General features: G+C 30.5%; 4 protein-coding genes across 7 annotated transcripts; 1 reads left to right on the top strand and 3 right to left on the bottom strand.

Moving 5' to 3' along the window:
* Window positions 1-389: 389 nt before the first annotated feature.
* LOC106772227 (ADP-ribosylation factor) lies at window positions 390-3798 on the bottom strand. 2 transcript variants are annotated; one of them, XM_014658476.2, is made up of 7 exons: window positions 3642-3798; window positions 2928-3085; window positions 2676-2746; window positions 1474-1593; window positions 913-1031; window positions 723-804; window positions 390-640 (listed from the first exon to the last, which is right to left on the bottom strand). In XM_014658476.2, the coding sequence occupies exons 2-7, from the start codon at window positions 3073-3075 to the stop codon at window positions 635-637; spliced, it is 546 nt and encodes a 181-aa protein (XP_014513962.1). In that variant the 5' UTR covers window positions 3076-3085; window positions 3642-3798; the 3' UTR covers window positions 390-634. The 2 variants fall into 2 exon arrangements, with proteins under 2 accessions (XP_014513962.1, XP_022640827.1); XM_022785106.1 differs by lacking the exon at window positions 3642-3798 and adding an exon at window positions 3466-3596.
* An 828-nt stretch (window positions 3799-4626) lies between these two features.
* On the bottom strand, window positions 4627-6595 carry LOC106770513 (WAT1-related protein At1g09380-like). Its single transcript, XM_014656318.2, has 7 exons — window positions 6384-6595; window positions 6227-6289; window positions 5935-6051; window positions 5593-5845; window positions 5324-5482; window positions 5085-5236; window positions 4627-4989 (listed from the first exon to the last, which is right to left on the bottom strand). Exons 1-7 carry the CDS (start codon window positions 6557-6559, stop codon window positions 4770-4772), a joined length of 1140 nt encoding a protein of 379 aa, XP_014511804.1. The 5' UTR covers window positions 6560-6595; the 3' UTR covers window positions 4627-4769.
* Window positions 6596-10739: 4144 nt separating this feature from the next.
* Window positions 10740-11075, bottom strand: LOC111242287 (protein NIM1-INTERACTING 3-like). Its single transcript, XM_022784812.1, has one exon. The coding sequence runs from the start codon at window positions 11073-11075 to the stop codon at window positions 10740-10742; it is 336 nt and encodes a 111-aa protein (XP_022640533.1).
* Window positions 11076-19265: 8190 nt separating this feature from the next.
* Window positions 19266-22662, top strand: LOC106772614 (pyrrolidone-carboxylate peptidase). Of its 3 annotated transcripts, none has more exons than XM_014659131.2 (5): window positions 19266-19416; window positions 20099-20431; window positions 21423-21527; window positions 21636-21683; window positions 22062-22662. In XM_014659131.2, exons 2-5 carry the CDS (start codon window positions 20156-20158, stop codon window positions 22299-22301), a joined length of 669 nt encoding a protein of 222 aa, XP_014514617.1. In that variant the 5' UTR covers window positions 19266-19416; window positions 20099-20155; the 3' UTR covers window positions 22302-22662. The 3 variants fall into 3 exon arrangements, with proteins under 3 accessions (XP_014514617.1, XP_014514618.1, XP_022640829.1); XM_014659132.2 differs by lacking the exon at window positions 19266-19416 and adding an exon at window positions 19568-19862; XM_022785108.1 differs by lacking the exon at window positions 19266-19416 and adding an exon at window positions 19568-19857.
* The last annotated feature ends 1425 nt before the right edge of the window (window positions 22663-24087 follow it).

A 24087-nucleotide genomic window follows, 5' to 3' on the forward strand; every position in this document is an offset into this window, starting at 1 on the left:
AATCTACATAATTAAAAATAAGAAATAATAATTAATTATAATAAAAAAATTGGTAAAAAATTATTGTTTAACCGTTAACTGAGTCAATCAACCCGAATCTATTTAACCTCCTAGTTAAGTGAATTAGGTTTAATTTGATTCACATTTAAAATCCTAAATTTTTTCCAATCCAATCGGTTCAAAAATGTAGTGAGCAAAATTGACTAATAACCCTAGGCTCATGACTCAAGTAATTTAATTACTTTTGTAAAAAAGAAAAACAGTACCACTATTGAAAAGTACCAACGTTTCCGCATAATGAAAATCATATACCAAGTATAACTTGTTCATTGTACATCGGAACAACAAGTAGTCGAGGCTTAAAATGAAATGGATGAGATTATGCAGAATTCTAAGAAAAGCATGACCACTGCATGTATAGTTTGTAATTCATTAATATTATTAATTGTTTAGAAATTCTACAGGAACAAATACGATTGCTATGATAATATAGTATCAAAAACCTAAATAAAGACAAAAAGAACATAATAAGGAGTTGAAAAAGACTTTAATGCTTTAAGAGAACATCAACCGATCAACTTCAAAATATAATTCGTAAAGCCGAGCAAGATAGCAGCGTTCCCCAAAAATGTCCCTAAGCCTGATCCAGAAAAGTAAACAGAAATCAACTACAGTTATACAGGTCAAGCATCGAACGCAAGAGATGAAGAATCTAAGCGTACCTTGTTAGCTATATTGTTGGAGAGCCAGTCCAGACCTTCATAGAGCCCTTCCCCAGAGGTGGCACATGTGCTCTGGATATACCTGTGATGAACAAGAAAAACAAAACACCCAACACCAAAATTCAATTATCATAAGTAATCGATAAAGATGGCAGTAGGCGGCAGACATAACAGAGATGCATTTGAATACCAGTGGCGTTGACGAAGAGAATGAAGACCAAGCTTGTCTGTGATTTCTGCAGCATTCATAGCATTTGGAAGATCTTGTTTGTTGGCAAATACAAGGAGAACTGCATCTCTCAACTCATCCTATCAATTAACCAAGTAGACAACTAAATTTTCTACCCACAATGTAAATCTTAAATGCAGCAGTTTCACTATCAACACTCGACCAATCGAGAAAGGCTACAACCAGAAGATTATCAATAAAAAGAGAATAACCAATGCCATGTATGTAGTTGACAGAATAAGAGAAGTTTCAAAATTAAAATCCAATATTATTTAAAACAACTGAACATGCAAGACATTTCAATCACGGTGATGCCGTGCACATTAATTTACACTCATCTTGCTCTTAGTTTAATCCATTTACCTCATAACTAATGTCATGTATGTAGTTGACAGAATAAGAGAAGTATCAAAATTAAAATCCAAAATTATTTAAAACAACTGAACATGTAAGACATTTCAATCACGGTGATGTCGTCCATATTAATTTACACACATCTTGCTCTTATTTTAATCCATTTACCTCATTCAGCATCCGGTGGAGCTCATCTCTAGCTTCAACAACACGGTCACGATCATTGCTATCCACAACAAAGATAAGTCCCTGAGTGTTTTGGAAGTAGTGTCTCCATAAAGGACGAATCTGTGAGAGCACCGTACAAAAGACCATTAATGTTAACATGCAAGAAAACTTTAGAAGCTAACCTAATAGACCTTGTATTGTATGTACTCTAATAACGGTACAAAAACCATAGAAACCATCAAAAAAAATTTCAAAAGTAAACAGGAAGTCGGTAAAAATTTTGCTACCACACGCAGAGTACAAAAATTTTAGTCAATCTAAAGCACATATTAGAATATATTTGGTAAATACTTCCAAAGTAAGAAAAATGGACAATGAAGAACGTTCTTAACAAAAATGCATTGAAAAATACTGGGAAGATAACTCGACACAGACAGTCCATAGGTAAATGCAACTCTTCAATGAACATATATATACATATATGTGTGTGTGTTTTGACATCTAAACTATAAGTCACAATATGTTCAGGAAAAACTTGAAAACATCGATGGCTCAATACGTAGTTTATACTTGTGTTGTGTGTTAATGAGAGAAACTCCGCTAGGCACAGGACCATCAATAAGCATATTTTCATCAAAACCTATAAATTTGAAGCAGCAAAATCTAGAATAAATAGTGAAAGATAGCATATGTCTACAAATAAGGAAACATAAAGCCTTGTATATGTTCATTTGCAGTGGTGGAGCATCTTTAGGGAGAGGGGTGGCAGTTGCGCCCCAAATTTTTTATCTTTCTTGTATTGGTTATAAATCTTATATCGCAATCAAAGCTCGAAGCTTTTTAACCACAACTACATAGAAGCCTTCATTAAGCTCCTGTCCACATCAAACTTTTGGGTGATTTTCTGAAATGCTCCATCACTGCTTATATGAATTCTATTTAATTATTTTTAAGAGGTAAGTCACAGCACAACGCTATAATTTTCCCTAATATGGTTCAAATAAACCTTGTAACGAGATTTATGTAGTTTACGTTGATAGTCAAAAAGTATGTTTAACAAAGAAAGCAGTTACTGCCACATGTTCACATCTGTTGTCTTAGGTTCAGAGTGCTTTATCAACAAAGAAAAGGAATAGGAAATAATAATAAACGATTCCTCCAAAACCTTAACAGATCTTAATACAGATATGCAGGCAACGGACCTTGTCTTGGCCACCCACATCCCATACAGTAAAGCTAATATTTTTATACTCCACGGTCTCCACATTAAATCCTGTATAACAACAAACATCAGCATCAATTGGCATTCCTTTTTCAACAAACAAAAGATGTACACAAGAGAAGTTGGATGGTAAGTTGAATCAGATCATAAAAGCACCAGAACTTCTAAAACTTAGGAGAATCGCAACATAAGCAAAAATTGAAGCATGTAAAAGACAAATTCAGGAGAATACCAATTGTGGGAATGGTTGTCACAATCTCTCCCAGCTTGAGCTTGTACAATATGGTTGTCTTACCAGCAGCGTCGAGACCTACCATGAGAATACGCATCTCTTTCTTCGCAAAGAGCCGGCTAAAAAGCTTGGTGAAAGACAACCCCATTTTGCTTCAACTGGATGCAGATATTCATGGGAAGGCACATGTCAACAAAATCAGATAGTCGCAGTCAAATCTCATATTTTAAGAATCAATGTACACGAGAACTATTAACCTTAATTTTCCAAATTCAGACAGAAATACGAAAAAAAAAAAAACGCTACACGCAAGTGATATCCCATAAATTTTTGAAAAATAAAGAGGTGGTGTCAAGTGTTAATTTATTTCGCTAAATCTATCAAGCAAATAGAATAACATAATTCGGTTCGAGGTCAGATGAACAATCTGTTAAACACAAATACGAAAGAAAGTTTTGAAATGAAATTATTCGATTTCTTCATGGAGCATCATAAGACAGGAAATGCGAAAGCTAAGATCTCCCTAATTGAGAAAAACCTGCTTGATTTTGTAATTGAAAATGAGAAACTGTTTTGCTTGCAACAGATCTGCTACCATAACACGTAACAAGATGGCAAGGATTTCAATCCAGAACTTGAACAAAAGGTAATCAGATCTAGAGCAAGCGAGAAGCAAAAATGAATCAATCACAGTCCAAAAGAGAAGAATCTTACAGAGAGAGGACTTAGGAGTTGTAGAAGAAGAAGAGGCAGATAATTGAGACGATTAGAGAAATGGAGAGGGTAGATCCAAGAAGAAGCTCCCTCCAAATCGAATCCAGACGGTGGTGGTGAAGGGAATGATGCTTCTGACGTTTAATATTATTGAGTTATTTTAGTATAAAAAATTATTATTTAATATAATAAAAGAGAAATACTATTCTATATTTAATACAGTAGTTAATTATTTATACATGGTCGTATACTATTAGATTGTAGTACATTTTAATTAAATTTATTTCATGTAATATAAATCTTAAAATTCATTCATCAAATGATACATGTGTTGTAATAGAGTATTTAAGAGGAAATTTATTTATGTAAAATATTTTAAAACTAGCTTATCAATATAAAATATTTAAAATATTAAATTTAGATTAGAAATTAAAAGAAAATGTTAAATTCATGAGACTGATTAAAGTAATTTGATTATTTAATACCATAGAATTAAAAAACTTTATTTTATGTCTCTTGAACTTTCTTTTATAATACAATTGTCCTCTTTTATTACTGATATCGTTGTGCGAACCTAAAAATTGATACCATTTGTGTGAACGAGAATAAAAGAATCAATATTTAAAGACATGAATACAAAGTTTTATGTTAAAACCGACTTAGACTATAAAGAATGAAGTTGGAAGTTATTTACATAGAACAAAATGTAATAATGTGATAGCTATAAAGTTTATTGGTTGAGCTTTTGTTTTCATTCATAGTCTAAATCTTTTATATTAACATTTATAGCTATAAGTTTATTGATATGATTAACTTTTAGGTTAAATATGATTTTGAAGTAAGGATGCCGTTTATTAAAAAAAGAAAAAAGAATTATGAATGAGTACGAGGAAACTAATAATGATACACTAGAAATAAAAGAAAGTTTATATGGAATTCTTCTACTTTAAAACTCATAATCTATAGTAACTTGTACAATCATGTTTCCTAAATGTGAAAGAGACCTTCAACCTTGTTGTTAGATAAAGGTAATAAATTGAAATGTGTAGGAGCAATTTTCGATCTAGACTTTAAAATCTGACATTTCAAACTGCACTATACTATAGAAACGTCTTTGTCTTCATGCACCTAATCTGTGCCTGTCACCTTCTCTTTCCTTTTATCATCTTCTTCATGATGCTTTCCGTTACCGTTGAAAGGATTATAGGGTTGCAATTCCAGGTCTTTCGCATCATCCTCCATTGCCTCCTCCGTCATCTCATCAACACCGTCATTCTCATCCACATCTTTGTTCTTTCCCAACAACACAAAATACAGTCCAAACACTATCACCAGAGACCCTATGGCACTGAACATGACCAAAAACCTTTGATTAGGAACAAAGAAATCAAAATTGAAAAACCCAAAATGTTCAATTTTTATTGAAGTCCGTGAATTTCGTACGTGCCAATGTATAGTTTTTCGTGCAGTAGTGCCCAGCTAACAACAGCAATGATGACAAGCTGCAAAGGGGAGAACACAGACGCATAGAGAGGACCTTTCTTCTCGATAGACCACGAGAGGAGAAAATACGTTAGCCCAGTTGAAATAGTTCCCTTGAAACCGACGTTGTAAAATGCAATAATTAGCGAAATGAATAACCCAATTCATCATAGAAAATGGAAACTATATAATATATATACCGCATAAAGTGCAGAGGTAAGTCTTATTGTACTCTGCAGTGACCAAGCTGATGCCTGGTGTTCAACAGACAAGGCAATGGCCACACACTGAATGCTTGCCATCAAACACATGTAGAAACTGCTGGTAAAAGGAACTGGGTAGCTCTTGCTTATATTTGCCTGAACAAACAAACAAAACAAGTGTATGTGTATGTACACTTAACTTAGTAGCTTTTTTTAAGATGTAGTGTTTGTTTAGTTTAATGTAACTTAGTTTATATGATGCTTACTTGAATTATGAACCATACTGCCCAAACAAGAGCGCTACAAATTACAGCAACAGGACCCAGAAGCAAGTTTGTTTCACCGTGAGAAGAGGCTCTTCTCTCCATTTTCTCAGCATATTTCCATTGAATTTTTGACTCACCTAGACCAAGGAGTTTTCCATGGTAAAATGATAGAACCACTGCTCCACCCACACTAAGGATTGTCCCAAACACCTTCGCTACCCCAGCCTTGGTCTTGATCCTCAAACACTCTTGTCTGCTCATAAAAACATTAATTATTACAACATGAATTTCTGCACTGCAAACAAAATATTGGGGTGGTTTGCTTGCTTGCTTGATACTTACCCGAAGAGAACTGCAAGAACGAAAGTGAATGCTGGGAGCAAGTTGCTTAGTGCACATGCAATTGTAGCGGTTGAATATTTAAGACCCAGGAAATATAGCATCTGATTTCCTGTAATTCTGCATTCGAGGAAGTCAAACTAATAATTACTGAACAATTAGAATGAGTGAAACACTAAATCAATAAACAAAATAAGAGATTTTGTATCGATTAGTATGTTACATATATAGCATAAGAAGAAAGTGCAAGTTGAGGACGTTAAAAGGTAGCAGCAACAGACCAGATTAAACATACCCTGTTAAGGAAGATAATAATATCTGCAACGCAATTCGCTTCGTCATTGGGGGAGCCGTATTCCTATTGAAAGGAAACAAAAATAATAGGTGTTAATGTGAAAGTAAAAGTGTTTTAAGGGAGGTAATTAATTAGTGTATGATATAATGTGTATTACCGTTCAAAGCAATAAGCAAAAGGAGCTAAGGAGAAAGTGGCAAAAATTTGACGATAAGCAACAAGGACAAGAGGGTGCATGCCAGATTCTATGGCAAGCTTTGAGGAAATATTCATTCCTGCATAACTCAATTGTACAACAATCATGGCCAAGAGTGGAATAACGCTACCACCCATTCTCTCTTCAAAGGTTCTTCTTCGGAATTTGGCCAGAGTTTTTTCAAAGGATGAGAAATGAAATGTTGCAGAGTATGAGAAATATATATATATATATATATATATATATATATATATATATATATATATATATGTCTCTCTATTTAAATATATACACAAGAAACACCAATAAGTATAGGATATCGTGAATAGCATTAGCGTCATAAAAAAGTCGCAGGTGTTCTAATATAAAAAGTGAAATAAGAAACGTAAACACTGCTAAATTACTTAACATTCTTAACAAAATACGATAAACAAATGCATGGCTTGTGAAATCGAATTGTAGCTATATCAACTTCTTATCTATTTCAAGTATATGCGAAATATTACTTTTACAACTTTTATTTTAACACGTGCAATCTTTCTTTTACTTTTACTTTTAGGACAATCTCAATGCACCTTAAGGAAAACTCGTTTGGTACGTATCTCTCTGGTGTTACTTTTGGCGTAAATAGCTTGTTGTAAACGTGCTTATACCGACAATACTATAACGTTTCAGTTTTACTCAAACCTTCAAGTTATTTTGAGTCCAAAGAAATTTGATAAAAATTATTATTATTTATTTTTTATGTTTAAAACAATTGAGGTTTTTAAAAGCTAAAAATTAACTCTCCTTTTTTTTCCAGCATTATTAAGGGTATTTTTACGGTGCATAATTTGTCTTTCTCAACTTATATTTTCACTCAAACAAACTTTTTAATTTTAATTTTATTTATTTCTTTTTTATTTCAATTTGAATTAACCAAAATATATGGATTGTGCTTATGATCAACGATTTTCTTTCATCTTTATGGATGACGTATTTTTCCCTTGCAAGTTACACCCACAAAAGACCAGGACAAGGTGGGTCTTTCCTAAAGCTAAAGCTTAAATATGTTTCCTATTCTTTTCTCTTGTCGTTTGACATAAAAAAAAAAGAGATGGTCAATGTTACCTTCGTATTCGGACAGTGTTTCCTTTTTTTTTTAATATGTAGTAAGATTTTCAATAATTGAAGATTGAATTTGATTTTTTTAACAAAAATTATACATATAACTAAAAATTGAAGCCTAAGTATATTATAAAAATTATAAATCATTTCGTATTTTGAGACCTTTACTGTTCTACCCATCCAAATTATCATATGTTGAAAAGTCCTTAATTATACAAAATAACATGACATATAATTTAAAAGTGGAGTATGTGTACTTGCCAAATACATCAATCTCTTCATTCCAGAACATTTTCAAATCTTTAACTAGTAGACTTAAATAAAAATGAATGTTGTTTTTTTATTGTCGTGGACGAGAAACCATTAAAAATAACATTGTATATTTACGTTTCATACACAATCATGGAAGTAAGTTGTAGATCACCAACAAGACAGGTCACGAACTACATTTACTACTCAAGTTATCATATGGGTTCATTCCATATGTATCAAGTCCAAGCCTAATATTTATTGGATCATTACCAAAATATGGAAACATCGAATCTATTTCTTGCCATTGACTATAATTAGCTAGATGGCTTAGATGACCATATTTTTTACTTTCATCTACATGTTATTTAATAAGTTTTGCATCTTTCACATTAACAAATAATCTTTTAAACCTTAGAACTATAGGAAAATATCATAACATCTTTGATGGAACACCCTTCCTAGCATCATATTCGAAGTCACAATCTTTTTTTCTTATATCTTGATAACTCACAATATGGACATTGATGTAACTTTTCAAATTCTTTCCTATACAATACACAATCGTTTGGACATGCATGAATATTTTTGTATTTCATACCTGTCAAACACAATTTCTTCTTTGCATCATAATTAGATGTTAGTATCGTAACTAGACTCGTCTTATTAATGTGTGAAATGATTTGTATTGTGTTTTTGACAATATTTGTTTAGTGATTATACGAAGAACCTATAAATAACCAAATTTTAGATGTGTTTATATACTTTTTTTTATATAAATATGAATAAAAACCTATAAATTTACAAAAGCAAATTTGAAATGGTTATTCAATTATCAATGTTTTTTAACTAAAAATTTATTTTTGTCATCTAATTCAAAAAGAAAATGTAGGCAAAAACCACTAACAATGAAAATGAAGATATTATTATTAAAATTGGAATTACATATTAAAAATAAAATTTAGAAATATTTCTTAATATGGATATATACTTAGGTTAATTTGTAAGTTGGTTTTTGGTATAAGAGTGCATCCCACTAACTTTTCCCTTTTTTTTTCTCAAGGGGTTGTTTTTCCGTATGAATGCATAATCAATCCCTGGTTGAGTCACTTTGTTAACTTGGCCTTTTAATATGTTGTTGATTTGGCTGGGAAAAGAAAAATCTTGTTATGTGTTTATTATTCTAGACTTAGGTTTTTTCTTTGGCAATCATATAAAAAATGTAAATTTTAAATATGTTTTTTATTCTTTTAATTTATTTCTGTAAGATAGTAAGAAAAACAGATTTAAGGATGGGTAAAATCTAATACCAATAATTAAAATTTGTTAATAAGTTAAAGTTAATTAAAATTTATCGATAATAATTTATTAAAAAATATTTGCTAGTAATTATCAATAAATTTTAATTATTAATAATTATTTATTGATAAATATTATAATTTAATATTTTTATTTTCTTTTCTTTTTTTTTATTTTTCTTTGTTTCCTTTCTTTTGTTATTATCATAATCAAGTTTATATATATATATATATATATATATATATATATATATATATATATATATATATATATATATATATATATATATATATATATATTATGAACTTTTATTCTCCTCTTCTTTCTCTTTATCCCTTTTCATCACATCATTACCAACTTCACCTTCACCATTACCTTTAAAAGTGTAGTTATCTTCTTTTCTTTTGGTTTCTGATGTTTTTCTTGCTTATTTTCATTAATTTATATCTGATATATCTTCTTTTTTTTTAAATAAGATAGAAAAATTAACATTCATTTTATAATAAATTTATAAACGACTTAGTTGATAAGTTTTAAAAAATTAAATTATCAATAAATTTATTGTCAAATTTAAAATATATATAAACTAATATATTTATAAACAAATTTTTTACAACATCCATTTTATTGAAGAAATTATCTATTTATAATAAATATTATAAATTATGGAGAAATAGTATTAATAAATAATATGAATGGATCTATTATTAACAAACATTTTTTGTTAATAATAAAAATCTTAATTTAACAACAAATATCACTAAAAAATATTTTAATTAATAATTAAAATATAAAAATAAATCACTAAAATCCTTCAATAATATACAATTCTTTAATTAGTAATTTAGTTCTTTATCAAAAAAAAAAAATCAACACTTTTATTATATTTAACTAGTATTTATTATTATATCTACACGTTTTTTTTCATTATGTATGAAAATGATGTATCAAATAATATGGGACATTAATGCATTATTTGACATCTATATGTTAACATGACCTTGTAACCTGTATCTTGATTGTATGTGTCTGTGAGAAAAAGTATCATTATTGATTAAATTTTCCAATTTACTTTCCTTCCACTTACACATTTGTGAATTTCCCCCCTCTCTCCTCCCTTATTATTGCGTGGTTGTGACTTATTTCTTGTTGGCATGGGAAATTGGTTCGGTGAGACTGATGGTGCTCTCTCTCCCAACATGGTAACTTAAACAAAAATAATGATTATTACTCGACAAACCTAAAATTTTTAAGTTCATTTGATATTATTTTTATTTATTTTTTTCTTTCTTTCTTTTAAAAATTACAAAATTTTTATTTTTTAATCATTTTATCCTTGTATTATATATTAAATGAATGTAAAAGTTTGTTATAGTATTATTACTCTTGGACAAAACAAATTGTGCCAAATCATTACAATGACATTTTATGAAATCTGTAAAAACCATATTTTAATTGATTATCGATCTTACAATCCAAAACATATAATATAAAGAAACGATAAAAATGTTTCAGAGAAAAAGTAATTAACATACGTAACAAAATTAACACTATAAAATATGTATATATATTGATTGAGGAAATACAGGGAAAATTGAAGGAAGAAAGCAATTTGGTGGTGTTGAAGGCAATCCGTTACAGTAGAGACGTTATTGGTGTTAATTATAGAGAAAGAGTTAGGTCTAAATCACGGGTTGATTTGTTGTTATTTCCATTTTGATTGTGTGAGTGTGGCTCTGTGGTTGGTTCTGCTGATTCTTTGTGCGGAGGATCTTGCTCGGTCTCTTTCCCTGAACGATCTGGTGTATTTTTAAAGTTAATCTTCATCAATTCCTGATCATGCATGAAATCTTCTGCTTCAAAACTGGGTTTCCAAACATTCTTTGCCTTTTGTTCTTCCTTCTGTTTTGATAACTGATCCAGTGCATCTTTCGTGCTCTTAATCAGTGCAAAGAACTTCTCCATCTGCTCCTCTTCACTCTCTTCCTCCCACGCCATTTTCCTCTTCCTTCTTCCTCCTTCCATTCTGCTCTCTTCCAATCACTCCTAACCTTCTTAAAGCAAAATCCAGATGTGTATAATTCACTCACCTACTGTTGTTCCCTTTTCCTTACTTCACGCCTCTGTAATTGTTGCTGACATCAATCACCAAAAAGGAAAAACATTAAAACAGACTGAATCCAAATTAAATTTAACATACAGTGAAAGTAAATTTAATATATTACCTGCCATAGCTAACCATGCAAAGGATCTCTCACCACTTCAATTCACCAAACCCTACCTTGAATGCCTAAGAGGGGTAATTAAAGACCTTCTTCTTTTGTTTTTCTCAATGGTTTTAACTTGAGGACACCACCGAGGGTACAATGGTTGTTAGATGGAGCCCAAGGTTACCTTCTAAACCTATTCTATTTTTCTCATTTTATAATTAAAATTTGATAATTGAAAAAAAAAAGAGTCTTTTTAATTTGTAATTTCTAATTGTGGAAAAATACTTTTTAAAAATTAAAATATGGTGTCCTTCCTTTTGAGCTTAGAGTGGAAATGGTTGTGCATGATGTGGGAATGGAGGAGGGTTGCTTTTATGAGAAGAGGAATAATATTTATAGGTGGACCCTAAGAGAAAATAAAATATCACACAAGGTAAATTAATTCGTGTGTCTCAACATGGAAGTAACACGTCTCTGTCTTCATTATATTCAGTGATTTTAAAAAATAAAAATAAAAATCTGAAGGCATCTTTGCATGTGTTTGTGCACCAAAACATTATATATATATATTTTTAAAACCCCTATACGAAGGGTTGCAAAACAAAAACATAAAAACAAATTAAAAGAAATCCAAATCAAATAGGCCCAAAACATGATCGAGTAAAATGTTATCAATTCTTTGAGAGAAAACGTTGTCTTCGTACGGATTTTGTAAAAATATATGCAATTTGATGATGTCTTTTGATGGGAATGAGTTTGATGATGTTTTTTCCAACTTCTTCAGAACCATAATGGAGGTCAATTTCCAAATGTTTTCTTCGCTTAAGTATCTAAGTAATTTTAGTTGTAACAGATGCAAGATATCTCTACTCAGCTTTAGTTGAAGATTTGCTAATTCTTGGTTGCTTATTTGCTTTCCATGAAATTAATCAACTGCCAAAAAATGTAAAACTAAGTAGCAAGTTTCCTATTCTCAAGACATGAACTCCAATCAGCATTTATTTATGTATTAAGGAATCTATAAAGTAAGAAAGTAAGGTTTATACTTAGATATGTACTTTAAAAAAATTAGACATTAATAAATGGTTCGACCTTTGATAACAAATAAAATTATATATTTAACAAATACAAATCTTATTAGGATAGGTTCTAATTTATGTCTTTGATATCATGTTAAGAAGTAAACTTTAAGTATAACTCAATCCATAAATCAACTTGAAAGGTAAAGTTTACACTCACATATATACTATAAATTGGTTTTATTTCTAATCGATGTGAGATTAGACAACATATTTGAATAAAAGACTTTGACCAACAATATGCTCTAAGTATCTAAAAAGAAAATATGCAACATTCATATGTTTAGAACATGGATTAGATACAAATTGACTTAATTTATGAATAATATAACAAATATTGGGTCTGGATATAGTTAAATAAAGTAATTTATTATGAAACATCTATAAATACTTAAATAATCACCTGAATTACAATAAAGCTTAACATTGGGCATCATGGGAATTTAAGACGGTTTACAATTCATCATGGCACAATTAGAAAGAATGGACAAGACATAATATCTTTAACACAAAAATACTATAGTTGGATCAAGAAAGCTCAAGGCTAAAAAAACTTGAGATTACTAAGATCTTTTAATTTGAAATGATTATTCAACGTAAGAGTACTAGAATTAAGATAGTTGAATTAGGACTAGCAAGCATAATGTCATCAACATAAACCAAAATATGTATAAAATTAGAAGTAGAACTTTTAGTGAAACAAGCTAGCCATAGGTACAAGCTCAACAAGAGACAAGCAACAAGCACAGTAGGAGAAAAGCTCCACATGAGAAACGTGGAGACAAGCTTGGAAGGAGAGAACCTCAGTAAACTCGTTAAGAGGCAACTACACATATATCCAACATAAGCTCAGCTCACAAGAATTTTTTTCTTTTTTACACATAGGTCTATTTACAGTTTACTTATTTCCAAATTTTGTTTCTTTCTATGTGAAGATGCAAATGTTTTTCTCATATGTTCTTGTCAAATTTTTATTGTTTTCTTTCAATTTTGTTAACCAGCGTACATATCTCTACATGTGCAATCTCTTTGGAACATATATCTACAATTTTTTTCACAACATTAATGTATCTCAATCAACATGGAGAAAGCTTTTGCATTTCTTGTAAAAGATCTTTAATTTAACCAGACCAACCCAACAGTCATCTAAACCATACCAACTAGATTGACAATCATTTAGACTAGACTAGACTAACCCGACAGTAGACCACACTAGATCAGCCCGACAGTCATCTAGACTATTTCATAATAGCTCGACAATCATGACATTAACAATCTGACAATCCTCCAAAATAGACTCGACCAATCCGACATAGATCTAGATCAGACTAATCCAACAATAATCTAGACCATATCAACCAACCCAACAATCATCTCGACCAAACAAACTAGGACAACAAAACAAAATTAATGATATTAAATTTAATAGCAGAAAAAAAAAATCAAAATTGGAAGGTTAATCCACCATCCCTAATAAAGATGGGTTGTAACCTGATTTCAATTGTTTTTATAGAAACAAAATTCAATTGGTCTTAAAAACGAATCTAATACGTTGCATGGGTCAAAATTATAATGATATACACATCTTTGAATTTTTAGTGTAAAGCTGGTATGATTATTTGAAAATTCTACTATCATATTCATATATTAAAATTACTCAATAAACTTTAACTCTTTCAACATCGTTATATATATTTTTTATCACATTAATCTTTTCTAGATGATACATTGGCTTGAGAATTATATTTCTCCATTTATTAATCTCCTCTATTTCATATTTTCCTCTTTATTAAAAAAGTATTATATAGTTCTATTGCCATTGAATATAAAGAAAAAGAGTCGATGTGGAAATTTTCACTCCCACTTAAAATTAATCTTCTTCTACCTTGACTGTCTCTAATTTTTTATCCTATATAATAAGTTGAACAAATAATGAAGTGAGTTACTTTTTTCTAAAATAAAATCTATATTTTAGGTTAAAGAAAGTTTTTTTAACTTACAAAAAATGGTGTTTATAGCCTTTTTTTTTTTTTTAATTTCACTCAAAGGAGAAGAATTTATTCAAGTGAAAATTATTCTGCAATGATGTCCTATTTTATGGTAGCCCACTCTACGAAGATGAGAAGGTGTTATTATCCTTTTGGTTATCTTAACGGAAAGAAAAAAGTTATTCGACACTAATAACTATTATACGATTATTTTTTATAAAGATAAAATGATTCTAACAAAAGTAATTTTTTATATTTTTAAAAAAAAGGTGAAAGATAATAAAAGATAATATAAAATTATATATATAAAAAAAAATTGTACCAAAGGACCATTGTCTAAGATTTTTTTTTTCACTTATTTTTTTATATTAGGACTTCTTTACTTTTATACAATTTATAGATTCTGGCCAACTAGGTTCACATTTTGGTTATATAATAATGTTTTATTATATAATGTTTTAACTTACAAAGAATTAAAGGATTAAAATTATAATAATGTTTTAACTTTATTATTTATAAGTTCACTTCTCCATTTAAAAAATATTGTATTAACTTTAAGAAAAGGGGAAGATTACTGTGTCCAATTGCACAAAAGGTCAATTATAAAGTCAACAACGTTTAATAATTTGATTAGTGTGATTGGAAAACCCTTTCTCTTTACACACAAGAGTCTCTCTTGGTACCTTATCATTTTATCTATCTATGTTATTGACATTAAGATATAATCTGAATGCATTATTGTGTAAATGCTTGATCAATATAATTAGTTACTAATTAGGATATTCTAGCTTTTTTATTGAATAAAAACCTCTCATACACAAACATGGGACCCATTGGAAATGAATGAGTGATCATATTTGTCAGTTTCTGAAGTGTATTTGGTAACAATTATTTTTTATTAAAATAAGTTTTTTTATGTGTTTGTCTAACATGTCTATTTTAAAATTAATTATGTTTTAGTTTATTTTAACAGACAAAATTTATATTTTTAATATTTAAAATTTAACAAACTACCCACCGATATAAAATAAAAGAAGTTAGATATTTTAGGAAGTAATATTTTAGAATTATATTATTGAAAAAGAGAATTACTTGAATAAAAAAATTGAATATTACTCAATAATGCGATATTGGAGTAATATCAGTCTGTCACTGAACGATATGATAAATAATTAGAAGAAAATGTATTTTGGGGCAACTTTCGGTCATAGCCGAATCAGATTGGGCAGTTTGGGCTGGCCTAATCCTTTGGCCCAAAATTCAAACAAGTACTTCATATAAACTCATAATAAATAATTCAATATTTTCATTGATTATTTGTATACATAATACATGATACAGTTCAACAATATTTTTAATAATAATAATTGTACCTACTCAAACCAAACAAGTGTTGAAAGTCATTTTTAGTACATTAGAAAACATAAAGCTTGGATGACGTCCGCCAAACCGATTACTATAATAAGTTTTTATTATTTTATTTATATTGTTATTATTTCACCATCTTATCATTATATATTAAATATCAATATACTTTATGAGTGTATTGAATTATATATATATATATATATATATATATATATATATATATATATATATTCATATTTCATAGGAACAACTTTTACTTGTCACTGAATATTTTACACATTCATATAGTCTATATTTTTTTACTTATTGACTTAGTTATCAATGGATTTTTTGTAGATTAATTTTCCCTCTAATCTCTTTTGGAATTTGGTCTCTTTCCGTTGAGTTAGACAACACTCCAATCTTTAGGGTTAATTCACTTTGAAAACCCTCGTCAAAATCCGATTAGAACAATAATAATAATTAGCGCAACGACTAACTTAGAAAAAAAAAGTGCTATAAGATATAATGTAGATTTTGAGAAGAGTCTAGTGATGAAAATAGAATCCTCATATTTCTGTTTTTCTTATTTCTTTTCAAAATCTTCGTCTATTCATTTTTTTTAAATTAAACTTGTATTTTACAATTATTATTATTTAAAAAATTAGTTACTCTGTGTACTTACGAAGCAAAAGTTATTATTGAAAATAAGTTTCACGGACTTCTTCATTATTCTTTTCGCCAATTAGTTTTTCTTTGTCATTCTCTTGATATTTGTCTTTTATGGATAGATGATGTATCTACAAAAAACATTTTGACTCCTAAGTTAATAGGATGCGTTAGATAACAATTGATGTTGTAAAAATGAACATGTCCTATTTACCTTAATGGGTGTCCTGTTTATATAATAATTATTATGGGTTTTTGGGTCCTCACCTATGTTAGCATAGGGGACCCATTGACCCATTTACCCTCATGAGTCAGTTGTTTGATTCAAAATATACTAAATTGAAGATTAACATGTCATTAGAGTATGACACACCAGTTTATGGTTGGGCAGAAATAGACCGGCTTGTGGACGAATAGAAACATGTCGGGCTTGTAATCAGGTAAGAATTGGTTGATTTGTGGTTTGGTAGCATCAGACCCTCTACAATACACTAGCCCTTCGAGTGTTCTCATGATGGGAAGACGTGTGAAAAACTTTAGTAAATTTAGTAAAATAGTTGTAGTTGGTAATCAATTGACTTATGAAGCATGATATCATTCGCTCCACTGGTTTGTTGCTTCTTCTCCTATGTCTTAATTGTGGAGGCGAGTCTGGCAATGTACGCGATGGTCTATCTGTTCTACAACGTTGGTTTGTTGATATGGTTTGCGATAGCAGCCCAGGTGTGGCGACAAAGTTTCTTCCTCATTGCGAATTGCCTAATGACTTGCTTTGTCATGTTGATTCTTCTTTTCACTAGAGATAGGCGTTCTGGTTTGATTTGGGTTTCAAATTTGGTTAGCAACTCACGGTGGGACTCGTGGTGGGTCTAGTGGGGTCAATGCACTGTTTCATTTATGGTGGTTGGTTGACACAAGGGGGAAGGGGGCTTACAATGTGGATTACGAGAAAAGGTCATCTCAACAAGCTTTCAATAAAACCTTTCCTTCAACTCTTTATCCTATTGGGTTGCTTGTGTCTACAAGTGGTTTGCCATGATGGTTACTAGAGTGTTCGCAAAGGGTTATGCAATGGCTCATAGTGTGGTTCCGGCCTCATTTGCAAAAATGTGGTTCTGGTCACATTTACCACCAAAGATGGCACTCCTGATGGCTCTAAGGCATGATCCAATCTGGTTGGATTTGCCATGGAGAGTGATAAGGTCTTCTTAAGGGCTCGTGTTTGTGCGCAGGGGTGATCTCTATAACCTAAGCGAATGTGGGCGCTTTTATGCTCGTGACCGACTATGAGGATCGCCATGGTCATATGACCCACATGATTTGAATGATTCCAAAAAGTGGTAGTGGACTATATTTGCAGCGATGAGTCGGTCTGGCGATGCCTCTTTAATCTTTCTTCTTGATCAAGGAGTAACGCTTCTATTTCTTCACAGAATATCTCTCGGTTCCATAATGGACACCAATTGTACTTATGGAACCAGGTGTCCCTTGTGAAGATGAGCTCCATAGACTTCTTCAATCTTCCCTCCGTCAACTGATTTTTTTTTTCGCCCTCCTCTCATCTTCCATGGATGGATGGTGTGCATGCAAAAAACATTTTGATGGCTTAGTTAGTAGGGATTTTTCATATATCAATTGATGTTGTAAAAAGAAACATGTGCTATTCACCTCGGTAAGTATACTATTTATAGAATACTCATGAGTTTGTAGATCCTCACCTATATAAGTATAAGTAAAACTAGTGATTCATTTACTTCATAAATTAGTTGTATAATTAAGAATATGTTAAATTAGAGAATAACATATCACTAAAGTATGACAAACTAGTTCATAATTGGATAAAAAAAATCGACTTATAACTCTAAAAATTAATCGATTTATGTTGAAGTAACATCAATCGCCTACAATATACTTTATATTTAGACAATATAATTTAATTTGTTAAAAGCTTATATATTTTTTAAAAAATTATCTATAAGATTGTTGGATTGATTACGTTACTTTTTGACTTAATTAATTAATAAAATGGAGATACCTTTTTATTGGTTTATTTCAAAGGAAAAGGACGCAGAAGAGTTTGTTGGTTTAAAAAAAATTAAAGTGAAGGCTTTTTAATATTCTTATGCTTAATTATGTAGTGAGCAATGATGGGCATGCCGTGAAGTTTTGAAATGCTAGAAAAAAAAAAGGAATAAAAGAATCCTTACTTTCTTTTTCAAACTATCATTTTTTCAATATTTTAATGAAAATCAAAGCAAAAAAAAAAATTCAAGAATGGACGGCGGAATGGTCATTGATGTGTTTGAGTACAAAAATAATGCCACCATCAAATTTAATCACTTTTTTTTTAATGATTGGGTAACTAACAAGTTTTTCCTACAATTGTCAAATCATGTAAGAATAAAAGAAAAATGCATTAATTTTTTTGTCAAAAGTAAATATTTACCAAACAATGATGAAATTCTAGGACAGTCAAAAAAGTATTTTAGTCTGTCATTATGAGTTAATTATTTAATTTGTCAATCAAACGTAACTCACTTATCAATAAGTCTAAACTAATTTATCATACTAGAGAATTAGTGTCGTTTACAGTAACAACGTTATTTCCAATTTCAGTATAACTTTACACAAATTAAAGCATAAAAACTTTGTGAAGTAACATTCAATCTTATGTTAACGCCTCTAGACATAATTAAAAATTGCGTTGATTAGGTAAAAATAAGTTGATTTATTAATGAAGATAATAATGATAAAAAAGACTTATAATAATAACAATAATTATAGTAATAATAGAGCAGTAGGAGGTGGCATGATATGAACAAGATAACAATCCATTACATTACAGTACGACGTTAATGCTTTGTTGTTTGAAAGTGACTCCCACGTATCCTTTATTATTATATACATATTCTCTTCCTTCTCTCTCTTTTTCTCTAAATAAATCTAATCGGAATCTTCACCAGTTAATCAGAGCTTTCAGTAGATAAGACTCGTGGATCTGTCATCTCTTTTATTGAACCTTCAATATTGTTATTTTTCATTCCTGGTAAGAGAAAACACTCTCTCTTTCTCTCTTTCTCACTTTCTCTCAAACGATTAATCTTAATTATCTTCTTTTCTGATTCATTATTTGGCTTTGCGATAATCAGTAATCAGTTTGGTTTTCATGTACAGTGTTTTGGTCTAAGGTTCCTTTTTGAGGGGTGTACTGTAATTCGGCCACAACATAGCCATGTGCTCAGTTCTCAAGACTATAAATTTCTCTGAAAAATCTTGAAAAAAAAAACAAAAACCCATAGATGTGTGTCTCCTCGTCTCTGTCCTTATTGTCCTTCTGTTGACATTCAATTATCCTTCTTCTTGTCAATCTTGAAATCTTTTGATTTGCCTGCAAGATTATTTCAAGACCCTTTCTTGCTGCCACCTTGCCTCCTCAAATTAGGATAACTGCCCTTGCCAAATTAGCGGCTTTTTTGGGTTTGGTTACGTGGGGTGCTCTTTTCACCTTCTCCAATTTGTTTTCCTTCCAAAAAGCTCTGAAATTTGATTATTATTATTATTATTATTTTCAATTCATCGAAATAATTCTGGGTTGAAATAAAGTTTGATAAGGGCTTATGTGGTTTAGGATTGTGAGATGAATTATGTTTAGTATGTGATCCACCTGATAGGAAACCATTTCAGTTTTTGTTCCTTTATCACTCAATTTTTCTTATCGTTTAATGCAGGTATTGAGGAATAGTTTGTCCTTGAAGCTTTGAATATTGACAGACCATCATCAGCAGATGGGGTCTGAAGGTTCTCCAGCAGCTGTAACAACAACAGTTCATGTAACAGGTTTCAAGAAATTCCATGGGGTTTCAGAGAATCCAACGGAGACAATTGTGAATAATTTGATGGAGTATTTAAAGAAGAAGGGTTTGCCAAAAGGGTTAGTTATTGGGAGCTGCAGCATTCTTGAGACTGCGGGTGAAAGAGTACTCGATCGCCTCAATAATACATTGCAGTCTGCCATTACTTCCAAGGAGTCTGAATCTCCAAGTTCCAACAGAATTATCTGGGTGAGTTACCCATCTACTTGTTATGCAGGTTCTCAGTTTATGTTCTCTTGTTAATTTTTTTATCAAGTTATTGGTTATAATATCAGATCAAGATTGTTACCTCTCCATGAATTTACAGCTGAATTATTTAAAAAACCAAAAGTGAGACAATATCATTAAAACGGTGGCAATCAAGGATCCATTTAAGTAAAATTTACCATAAACATTTATAGCAGAAAAACCAAAAAATAATAACAGTGAAGTTAGTTAGTCTTTTTTTCATTTAACTTTTCCAAAGGGTAATGTGAAGAGCTTTCTCTTCTTCACCTGCCTAAACCAGTTGCAGTTTGCAGTGACCGTGGACAAATGTATTTTTTTTCTTAATATCTCAATAAGCAATGCAGAATGTAAACCATGGCAAGGGTAGTCTGTCCCTTCCGTTTTAAAGCTATTATACAATTATTGGTATCTTAATATTTAAAGCAGCTGGATCTATATTCAGATAGATTCAACAATTAGGATTTGGCTCCATTAAAGCGAGCAAAGTTAAAATAAGTAGTCTTTGTTGTTGATATCGATGCAAAAGAAAGTTAATGGCTGGTATTTCATTGCATTCATGTTACATATGTACAATTATTACCAGTCTTGATATTTATCTTCAACTTTTGAAATTATTTTAACATCTAAAGTGAACAAGATACTTTAGTCGTCAGATTCAGACAATTAAGGTTTAGGAGAGATAATCACTCGACTATGAACTGAAAGTTTTTTGGAAAATTTGGATTAGAACTGGACTGAAACTGAAACCCCTATCGGACTTCTTTCTCAGTACCTTAACTGTAATACTAAGGCCGAACTAGAAGGAGTGGATAGATAACTCTGAGGTTTTTTTATTCAATTGACGAGTTGGAATCATTCATCTATCTTAAATCTGTAGTCATTGGATTACATTTTCTTTCATTTCAGCATTCATAATCTTATGCTTTGGCTGTTTCTAATTTTTTTCATTTAGCTGCATTTTGGGGTTAATAGTGGCGCAACAAGGTTTGCTATAGAGCGTCAAGCTGTCAATGAGGCTACATTCCGCTGCCCTGATGAAACGCAATGGAAGCCCCTGGTTAGATTGGATTCACTTTAATAAATTTGTTATAAACTACCTTTCACCAAACCTGGTTTTAAGAACTATGTCATCCTTTAGTGAAATTTCCACAATTCTATGTTGCAGAAAGAGCCTGTTGTTTCTTCAGATGGTCCAATTACACGAATACGGAAGGTAAATTGGATTGCTTATTTCTTTTAAGGTGCTATTTTTTGTTGAATTATTTTAAAGAAGGTCCATTTTATACCATACAAATATTTTAAGGTGCTGTTTTTTGTTGAATTATTTTGATGGCCCTAAAGCTGTAGCTTACATACACCATATTTGATATCATTTAGCAGGCTTTTGTACTGTAATTTGGGGATATAGCTCTAGACCCTTTATGTTCTTCATTTATCAAAACTTAAAAGTAAGGAGTTACAGAAAAAAGTTTTTGGTTTAGCAGTCTGCCTCTTGATGAAGACATAGAATCAAAGTACAATGCTTGGGTACAAAAAACATGATGAGTTAGCATAATTATTATCTGATATTGTGTCCTAACTGTTTATGCAGACTACTCTTCCCGTGGAGGAATTAACCAAAATCCTGACAAGTAAGGGTTATAATGTAATGACATCCGATGATGCGGGCAGGTTTGTGTGCAACTATGTTTACTATCATTCCCTTCGCTTTTCGGAGCAGAACGGGATCAAATCTCTTTTTGTGCACGTGCCACTCTTCTCTACAATCAATGAAGAGACCCAAATGCAATTTGCTGCTTCCTTGCTAGGGGTACTTGCTTCATCATGCTAGAAACATTCTCAGATGTAAATGTTCTGGTGTTACCTGGCTTGTGAAAGTAGATGAGTGTACTTTGAATAAGATGATATTAAGAGATATTGTTTTGAGATGGAAAATGGTTTATTGCAAATGGCATGTGTAGCAGAGGTGTTTGCTTTATCAGTGAATGTTTATGATTAAAGGCTTCGGCAAATTGTCAAAACATGTTGTTGACATCTTCGGTGCACATTGTGAATATTTGTTCCTTTGTCCATAATGCTCTGCTCTTATTTTTCATTGTAACTTGCATGAATGAATTGTATGAGGCACACCTCTGAGTAAAACTGAAATGTAATAATTCAGAGGTTTTTTCAGTTTAGATGTCCTGACAATATATTCAGCCTACGTGAGATAATTAAATTGGAATTGCATATAACTTGCATGTTGATTATGATATTTTAGGGGGAAAAATATCATTCAACTACACAATAGTCTTATCTAAATAAGGACAACTAATTTTTTTGAGAACGAGATGACGAATAGAGAAGGGAAGCATATTGAGTGGTTTATACTCATGAACAAATTTTACTTCCTCATTCTCTTTAGTTAGAATAGTAGATTTCAAAATTGACTATTTTAAATATTTTATTTTAATTATTTTGAATATATTTATCAATTGTAAAATCATCTAGATGCCACCAACCAGAGTTTTCAACATAATTATTAACTGATGTAAAAATAAAAAAACTATATCTTTTATATCAATTGATTCATCAATCGATGAAATGACATTTAAAACAAATAAGAATATTTCTACATCATTTGTATAAAATGAACCAAAATGATATCTTTTATATCAGTTGCAAATGCAATGAATCTAATATCATATTTTCTATATTGAGTGATATAATACTTTTTATATCAGTTGCAAATGCAATGAATCTAATATGATATTTTCTATATTGAGTGATATAATACTTTTTACATTGATTATAAACTTGACTAATGTAGAATGTGTTTCTTCAAACTTGATTTGTTTATTTTGTATCAACCTTGCAAAATTACAATAAAATTCACAACTACACAATGTAACTGAATTCTTTTCTTTTAAACTAAATTCTAACTAGTGATGTTTATATATATATATATATATATATATATATATATATATATATATATATATTGTTTCGGTTGGATTATTCTAAAGGTCGTTGTCCTTCCTTGATTTCTATATTTTTAATAGGATAGATCCAGGTTGTTTGAACGTCAATAGTATATTTATAATGCTTATGATATTGAAACAATAAGTCTTGTGGTAGTCATTAATCATTAAGTCAGACAAACAAATTCAATAATACATGTTAATAGATGTTAATTGTCCACTAATACAATATTCTCGTGCAATATGACTTGTCAATCACTTATAAATAGCGTATATTTGCATTTAATATGACCATTAAACATATTAATTGATCATTAATGATATTCACCTTTCCTAATTAGTGTTTGTGTGACAGCGGTCAGTTGCTTGTTTTAGCTTCGGATGTCTTCCTACTACATCATGATGGTAAATGAAAACAAATGGTAGTATCATGATGAATGAAAACATTTAGTAGTGTGGATACACCATAAAAAAGAAATGAGCAAAGAAATAAGGGAAAAATAAAGAGAAAATGAATAGTCTATCTAATACAAAAAGTGAGGAGAAAAATAAAGGAAGAATAAAGAGAAAATGAATAGTCCATGTAATAAAAAAAGTGAGGAGAAAAGATGTTAATGTGTCATAATTTAATAATATCCTACATTTGTTTCATTAACT

This window comes from Vigna radiata, chromosome 8 (genome assembly GCF_000741045.1).
Source record: "Vigna radiata var. radiata cultivar VC1973A chromosome 8, Vradiata_ver6, whole genome shotgun sequence".
NCBI lineage: Eukaryota > Viridiplantae > Streptophyta > Magnoliopsida > Fabales > Fabaceae > Vigna > Vigna radiata.